Below are 9,159 nucleotides of genomic sequence, written 5' to 3'. Positions count from 1 at the left end.
TTCGCAATATACGCAGAGAACCTGCCCACTAGGATGTAAACACACATTCAAACATCAAAACAAAAATGTTTTCATTCAACTCCTCGAAGACTTCTAGTTGAGACAGAATTGTACTTCCTCCAGGTGGGGCTGGAACTGATACATTCATATACTTCTGATCTTTGAAAAGTAGGAGGTACACTTGTCTTATTTTGGTGCTGGGGATTTTTTTCTTGCCTCTCACCATTCCAATATCACCAGACTTGCTCGCAATACTAAATAAAAATACTGTGGCCTTTGTACCGCATATAAATTGTAATTATTACCAAAATTTACATGACGTTAAATCCATTTTGCTTAAAATTTTCTTATCAGTCGTTTGTTACTCAGGACTGATGACTATATATTTTTGAAATGTAAAATGAGTAAAATCTCTTTCATTCACCATGTATAATATTATCAGCAAACACATGCACCCATATTTTATTTTAATAATTTCTTTGATTCCCATACAATAGTTTCGAGGTTCATTTTTTTTGTGAAATTTGACAATTAACAAGCAACCTCAGAAACGTGTTTTGGGGGGATTTGGGCTTTTGTAATTATCTTTTTCATTGATTATATACGAATCATTTACACGTGTGTGCGTGTGTGTAATCTATTTGTTTATTTATGCAAATCATAAATATGAAATAAATAGATCATTTTAAAAATCTAAAATAAAACATAATTGCTCTAAAAAATGTCTTATGCTGTGGGTGCCTTGTTATCCACACAGAATTTGGATCACTGTTGCAGTAAAGGTGGATAACCAAAGATTTTTATTTGCAGGTTTATTCAAAACAAGTACAAACGGTACAGACAGACGCAAATAACACGTAAAATAAGCTAGGGTAAAACAGAAATGAAACAAAGCATGGCAGTCAGTGATTAAGTGACCCTATGGATTACGGTAGGATGCGGGGCATTATAGGGTTAGGATGCAGGTAGGTTAGATATAAAGGCAGCAGGTATGGCAAACCGGGAAGAGAGCGGGGAGGGAGAAAATAGCACAGAAATTGACAGGAGTGAAAAAGAAGCAAAGGAACAAGAAGAGAATAAGAGTATAAGGGGGAATAATTGCAGGATGCGGAGCAGGATGGAAGCTGGATAGAGTAGGAATAAAGACAAATGAAAGAATAGGCACAATGAAAAGAGATGGAGAAATTAGAGTGGAAAAAAATAGAAGGAGAGGAGAGTACGAATAGACAGGGATAGAAGTATCAGGGATAGGAAAGTGGGAGGAGATGGATTTGGTACAGGAGGGGGGGAGTGAAGATTGAAAACTTTTTCCCATTTCTTCTTCAGCAGCTATACTCCAGCATAAGAATTCTACTTCATGGACCTTTTGTGTTCGGGAACTACGGTAAAAGTCCGTGTGTAGAAATCTTCAAAGAATACTCAATCTAACCTCTTTCTTAAGAAGGTTGATTGCCGACGCAGCTCTATAACCGTAAAAAAACATAAAAATAGTTCCTGCACGTTGCTAATACAGGGCCCTTGCAGGTATAAGCTGATTAAATTTTTAAGACCTCTTAAAGACTTTTTTTTGACTCATACCAATTGCTTTTTAAGACCTGGAGCCACTTGTCACTAAATACACACTTCCTCATAATGCGTAGGCCTACTTGTCGTGTCACTAATCAAGATAAAAAATTCACCCCGATGCGATTTTTGCACATCCCCTCAGATAGATTGCGCGCCAAAATATCTTTGCACACGGCCCGCAAGTAAACGGTCGCGTCGATCAGCAAAGGTCAGAGTGTTGTTGACAGGTCGCATAGAGATCCGAAAATGAGTGAACTGCGACGGCGTCCGCTGGTAACATATATATGTACAATTCGATTTAATTTAAGACATTTTAAGACCTACGACAGAAAAAAAAACACATGAAAGATTTTAGATTTAAAAAATGACATTTTAAGAATTCGAAAGGATGCGGCCGAACCCTGTAATATAGGATTGTGCGGCATATAACGCACAATCTACCTAGATAGATTTTATTCTGGACCTTGTTGGGTCTTATCGGAAATTAATCATTGTCAGTAATTATCATACACAGTTACAGGATAACAACGTTAGAGATTCAGGAATTTAAACTAATATTTCGAAGGCTTGGTGACCTCAAGATGATTATCCCGTCTGGCCAACCAAAATATAATATATAGTTACACGTAGATAACACCACAGATTCGGGGGTTCAAGGTAGCTTCAAGTATAAAGAAGGATTAGGGAAATGCTTGAATGGCTGAAAGATCTATTTTAGAGCTTCTTACTGTCTGTGATATGAAAACGTATGTACAATATACGAGGAAGAGAAATTCAATGTTTTATTAAGTAAAAACAGTACATTTCCATAATGTTGCATTGGTGCTTTATGATTAAAGGGAAAAAGGACAACAAAACAACTTTTTCTTTTCCCAAGGGCATGGGGGCAATAATGGTGCCCTAAAACTGTATTAATATGAAACTTATTACTCTACAATTTACATTCTTATAGCCTTTGTATGCGTGCGCATACACAGAAAATTACCAACAAGGTCATGGATGTTGACCCTGAAAGATGATAGTTACCTCAAAAAAATAAGAATACTATGACCCATTTTCTTTATTAGTTCGGGTGGTATGATCTATTTCTGTTGCATTTTACAAGGAACTTCATTATAACAGCATAGTATATGAAGGAATGGCATAACCTATATCTGTATTAGAAAAAACCCTCTAGTTTACCATTGTCATTAGTACATTTTTATTGTTTAATTCAAGCACCCTAGTCTTGAAAAGGCAAAACAATTTAAACCAAAAATACGTTATCGGAAACGAGACATAAATCAACTGTTGAGATATACAAGAAAGTCTACTATCGTATATGCAAATAATTCACTGGAGAACGAATACCTTTTCCCTTTCAAACAAAATTCTATCAGCTGATATCGAGTGCTTCCCTTAAATTCCCCCTCAAGACCTTTCACTATTATTTCACCATATTACTTCTCTTTCCACTTTCGGAAAATGTATATTTAAAACTCATTTACTAAAATGTGATACTAATAGTTGAGGCTCACATCTATTACATGCTATACTATAATATTAGACAATGATTTCAACTGGCAGTGGAATCCAAGTCAAACTCTCAATGGAAGAATTTAGCGCAGTACTTTGGTAAAATCTCGTATTATCATCTTCCATTGTTAAGGGAACAGAGACAAAATTAGTTGTGTATACTACTATTCCCTTTTCATGTAATATAACCGTGCTACTTGTCTAACTGTATCACAGAATAACAGCTCTCTGCATGTGTTTTAAACATAGTAGTTAATATAGCAAGCAAGCAATAAACTATAAATGCTTATTCTTCTATTTGTGAAAATATTCGTGTATACTAAAAACTTTGTAATTTCTATTCCGGAAATTGTGCTATGTTCATCTTATTTCGTATATAAATGCCACATACAATGCAGTAGTAATTTCCCTATTATTTTTATCAATTGTCATTTATCACAAAAGGAAGTAAACTGGTTATTAATTACATTGTTATTGATTATGGTTTCCCACTGTGCGAAATAATGCTATCATCTCCCTTAAAAATATATTTCTTACTGAGCACAGATAAATTCAGGATTACAATGTTACGTGATTAGTAATTCAACCTCATTTTGTACGTATTGAAGGTATAATATACGTATAATATATAAGGCGTTGAAGTAATCTGTGTGGCATTGGACCCTACATGGGTGAACCTATAATTGTATACTTTGTTTGCGAAATCAAACTTTATTTTGCCTTATTCGTGAAAAGAAATTTGATTGTGGATCAACAACTGCAATATACATGCAAGAAGTTTATATGACAAATGATCACATGGAGGCTAGCTTGCCATTGAGAGATTCTATCAACTTATATTGAAATTTGGCTTCTTACTCAGTCCGAAGTAAGTGATGCTACACTGAAAAGCAGATACACTAAAAAAAAGTGTAAAGGTGCAAGGAGAAGTAACTTACAATGTGCATTATCTATGGTGTGGTACACAAGACTTGAAAACCATTATTCCTTTGCACGTTTTATTATACCATTATTTGACCTCAGTTTTTGCTGGTCTAGTTACCTTCCTAATTTGGATATCCCATCATAGTCATATTCTCCAAATCCACAATTTTCTTGGCCTTCTCCGAAACCTTCTGCGACAAAGCGATGGCCCAGAAAGCGAGGAAGAAGATGCCATACAAGCCAGAGGTAACCAGGCAGCCCCAACGGTTGATCAGCATCGCCCATTTGTAAGGATGAGGGGGCTCCTTCGCAGAATTGGCCCTTCGTGGCAGCGGGGGAGATCCGGGGGTATGGTTCGGAGAGGGGTAGTGGTGGTGGTACTCCACTAGCGTGTGGATAATGATGATGACGAAGGAGAAGAGGATGGAGAAGAAGAACCAGATGTCGATGAGCTTGAAGTATGAAGTACGAGGGAGGTGTTCAGCGATCTGGCCGAAGAGGGTGCTAAGGACGAGCAGGGCCGTGAGGGAGACAATAATGCGGTTCTGGAAGTCGAACCACTTGAAGCAGAACGTGGCGAAGGAAATCAGGTTGATCAGCGTCGTCGGGACGAAGATCGTGACCAGCTGTTGGGAGAGACGCACATAGGTTGTTAGCTACTTATTTATATATAAACATAGGCCTAAATTGTGATTCTTAACATGGAGAAGAGTTTTGGGGCACCCCTCAATTTTTTCAGACGGTCTGAATTAGGAATTGAAATCTGTGACTTACAACTTATTCTGAACATCTTCCACTTATAGAAATACTCGTGTGAATATTATGTTCTGCATTTTTTTTCTCCAATAACAAGGTCATGACCTCTCCGCCCATCATTAGGTTATGATCTTCTATTATCTGTGCTCCATGCTTTGCTTCAACATAAAGAACATTCTATTCTGATATGCACATGCATATATACAAAAATGCACACAAAAACTTGCTTTATATCTATATCTATCTATCTATCTATCTATATGTATAAATGTGTTATCAGTAGCTCATAATATTACTGTTAATATATTTAAACGACTGCGCTTATCCAAACCATGCTTCTCACTAATATCTATTTGGTATACCGCTAATAAATCGGCAATTAATGTGATATTAATATTACTATATTTGCATATTTAATTACGCAGACGCAGGTGCGTACTGACGATGGTTTGTAATATGAACTTCCGTAATTTATTACTGATTGATTAATATTTTTGTTCTGTAGCAGGCTTGTTTCAGGTTGTCCAAACAAATGATGACGTGACTTGAGGATTTATTGGTGATAATCATAAACGCCTTTACGATCACCGAGAGAACTAAGTTGCTAATTTTGAAGAATTTCTGAACTCACTCAGCAATGAACGCTGCAGTTTACAAACATGGTGTCCCGACGGGCAAAATAAGTAGCCGTTTAAAAGTACAGGCGCATAGCTACTAACAGGAAAATACATACAAATATTCCCAAAGATTTCAAACAAACTTACCTGTACAATTTTCACTTGTACAATATTTATTTATTTAGTTTTTGTCATTAGATATCAGAAGCATGCAGTTTGATCGGATATTCTCGTGTTTGTAGGCCGATGTGAAACTATGGTTATGCATAAGGTGAAAATTAGACTTTATGCATAAGTGCTAACCTTGCAATGGAAGACACGGCCGCAGCACCACGAAATAGCCTCATTGGAACTCACCTGTGTGGCGTACAGGTGTTCCATCATTATGACGGTGACGAGGCCGCTGTACGGTTCCTCACTCGTCAGCCGCTCCGTGTACATTCCTCCGACGTGGTACTCAGTCAGCTGGTCCCTACCCTTAGCCAGCAGAGGGAGGGAGCTTTGAGTATTTATTGTAGTTTCGGAACCGCGTGAACATAAATCGAAAACTATTAGGTGAATATATTCTATGTTATATACAAAACATATAGTGATAGTTTGAGTTCTATAAGGCATTTTGATAGTGTGTATAGTGTCTCGTTCACATTTATAGTGATACAAAACACAATGGAATAGATTTAATCTGATGGTGGATGGACATCTGAGAAGACACTTTGGTAAATTTTAACTGCGTTATTATTGCATTACTTTCATTTAATATCATAATATTCAAATGGCGATTGTTTATTGATATAAGCATGGCTAGTACGGAAGGCATAAATGCCTATACAGATATGCACTATATACCTTTCCCGAATCTTCAGAAGGTAATATGTAAATTAAAAGCAAATTCAAAATCATACAAGTGTGCCGAGCACACTTGTATGATTTTGAATAAGTAATTAGTTGTTAAAAATGCAAAAAGAGTCTTTTATCATATGATAAATTCCGTTTCCTGTCATGTAATAATTCAATCAGTTTTTATCACAAAAATAAAACTAAATTTTGTAGCCGATTAGTTGACAGAAGCTATTCTCATGTCGAGAGTTATATAAAATGTCAGAAATATAAATTTAAGTAAATATAGCTGCATCGATGTATATCGATATTTATTGGTAATTCATGAACATGGTAATATGATATAATAATTGTTTATTTGAATTATAGTAACTGACTAAAGATATCAGGAAAGGTTAGTATTTTCACACCCACGTTGCACGCACAATCATCAACTGCAACATAAACCCCTTAACAGTGAAACGGCCCTTACTGCCGGTAAAAGGCAAATTCCGAAAATTATACGTCACTGTGACAGTTGCGTGCAAGGTATCTGAAAAGATAAGATAGCACCGCTTCCATTTAGCTTACTGAAACCAAAGATTAAATTTGTCTTTTCCCTTGAGTATTCTGAAAGCTGTTTGTGGTATATAACACTACGTTATTGTGAATAAGGGCATGGAATTTTTCCTCCAGGTCTGGGAAGTAAATTATACAAATAATTATTTATCTGGTAACTTACGGTGCATCATCATTGGCTGAATGTAATGGTATTTTTTGGTTCCACCCTATTTCTTTCCAATCGATCTGTTGTGTGTGTTTTCTTTGAAATCTGATGAATAATGACAATAGCAAACAAATGAGTGAAGGAGATAGAAAAAATAAAGAAAATTAAGAAATTTCATAAGTATTTTGCAAAATATTGGTAAAGGGCATCTAGGATTTTCATCATTTAAGTATCTTTGTTGCATGTATGTACACATCTCTGCGATCGTTAATTTTTGTAATCACCTTCTTATATGCACATGATTACAACACAAGGCGATTATAGTTGTTTGCATAGATCTTCCTCTAATACACACCAACTTGTTCTGTCTTTGCCATTCGCATTAACCTCAAATTCAATTCAACATACTCTTTTCAAGAGAATCATTCGGTCAATATTAGCTCTGTTGTCTCACGAAACCTCGGATAGTGGTTCGAAATGTTTTACGAAGCTTACCACGTAATGGACAGCGTTGCCATACTTCTCAAGCGAGACGTAGTTCTTCGTGTTCTTGTTGATTCTAAATTCCATGTTGCAGAAGTCGGTGTTGAAGGGGAAGTAGAAGAAATTGAAGTGGCAACGGAAAGTAATGGTGTATTTCCGACTGATTCGGATGTAGTTCTCACTCCCTTTGTAAATGCGCGCTGGAATGAATTATCGTGGTTATTGTATCATAGTTACTGCTACTTATCCGCGTGTTTATGATTTTTGTGGTATTATTATTATTATTATTATTATTAGTAGTAGTAGTATTGTTGTTTTTGTTGTTATTATTATCATTATCGTCCTGGTTCTCGTTACTATCAACATTAACGTCGAAATATTGATATCGTAATTTTTTTCTTTCGTGATGGTTATAATTGTTATTGCTATATTTTCGTTGTAGTTGTTGGTCTTGCCATTAGTTGTGGTAGTCGTAGAAACAGTTGTACATTGCCATTTTTACCATAATCATTCATGTTATTACGTCATTAGTGGTGTCATCATTATCATTACTATTACCACTAACATTATTCTCCTAACTTTTAATGTTACTATTGTTGCCAATGGCCCTTTCATTATTGTTATTGACATCGAATAACTTTTACTTTAAATGTTATTCATAATAGTGCCATCATTATTTCTGTTATCCTAATTACTACCACCACCACCACTACTAGTACTACTACTACTACTATTACTACTATCACTACTACTACTACTACTACTACTACTATCACTACTACTACTACTACTACTACTACTACTACTACCACTACTACTACTACTATAACCACCATCACCACTTCTGCTACCACAACTACTACCACTACTGTTACTACTACCCCAATTCTTCTACTACTCCTCCTCCTCCTCCTACTACTACTACTAATGATTGTACCCACAATATTCCCATATATTCACACAACGTAAAAATCTCCACTTCTCACCTTCTTTAAAGTTTTCAATGTCGTCCGGCAGAGGATTTCCGAGTCTCTTGATGGTGATCTTGCAGTCCTGGTCGACGTTCGTGTGCTGGTTGTTCTCGGCGTTCAGGAAGTCGATTGTGGGGACCCAGATAGTCTCTGCCTGTGCGGAGGTGAGGTTATTATTCATGTGAGTGTGCCTATATGTTTGTGTGAGTGAGTGTGTGTGTGTGTGTGTGTGTGTGTGTGTGTGTGTGTGTGTGTGTGTGTGTGTGTGTGTGTGTGTGTGTGTGTGTGTGTGTGTGTGTGTGTGTGTGTGTGTATGTTTATGTGTGTGTGTATTAATTTATTTACACACGTAAACTAACATCATTGTTGAGATCAGCCTTTAGTATGCACATACTTTCTAGACTAGCATTCATATTCACAACGATAGGAGGACAGCAGAAACATATTGCAGCATAACTCGGTTGCACACACTTCTTTCGGTAAGATGATGTTCAGATGTCTATCCCGACGAAGGTGTTTGAAGAGGAGGCGCTGGTCCTTCCAGATCATGCGGACCACGAGTTCTACTGTGAATCTGTTGTTGACGGCGTCGACGTTTCCAAATGAACTGGAATAATGTTGAAGGTGGGGATGTATATCTCGAATATGTAATAAACGATACGTGTAGTTAAGGGTTTGAGTTTTGAGTTTTGAATGAGAGATATATGAAAAAAAAACGTATAGTATGTGGATGAAATACAGGTTGTATGCATGTGTTTGTGCACTGTGGCAAGGGCTCACGCAG

At 36.6% G+C, this 9,159-nt stretch overlaps 1 protein-coding gene across 1 annotated transcript in view; it reads right to left on the bottom strand.

The window, feature by feature from the left end:
• Positions 1–859: 859 nt before the first annotated feature.
• Positions 860–9,159, bottom strand: part of LOC138860650 (glutamate-gated chloride channel alpha-like) — a 9,605-nt gene continuing 1,305 nt past the window's right edge. Inside the window, exons 3-8 of the mRNA XM_070118658.1 lie at positions 8,847–8,982; positions 8,391–8,529; positions 7,417–7,604; positions 6,281–6,296; positions 5,736–5,926; positions 860–4,631 (exon numbers count right to left, since the gene is read on the bottom strand). Of these exons, the coding sequence (XP_069974759.1) occupies positions 4,128–4,631; positions 5,736–5,926; positions 6,281–6,296; positions 7,417–7,604; positions 8,391–8,529; positions 8,847–8,982 (1,174 nt within the window). The 3' untranslated portion in view covers positions 860–4,127. The remainder of the gene's footprint in view (positions 4,632–5,735; positions 5,927–6,280; positions 6,297–7,416; positions 7,605–8,390; positions 8,530–8,846; positions 8,983–9,159) is intronic.

Source organism: Penaeus vannamei, chromosome 42 (assembly GCF_042767895.1).
Source record: "Penaeus vannamei isolate JL-2024 chromosome 42, ASM4276789v1, whole genome shotgun sequence".
Taxonomy (NCBI): Eukaryota; Metazoa; Arthropoda; class Malacostraca; order Decapoda; family Penaeidae; genus Penaeus; species Penaeus vannamei.
The sequence above is the reverse complement of the archived record's forward strand: the minus strand, read 5'-3'. Positions and strand labels throughout refer to the sequence as shown.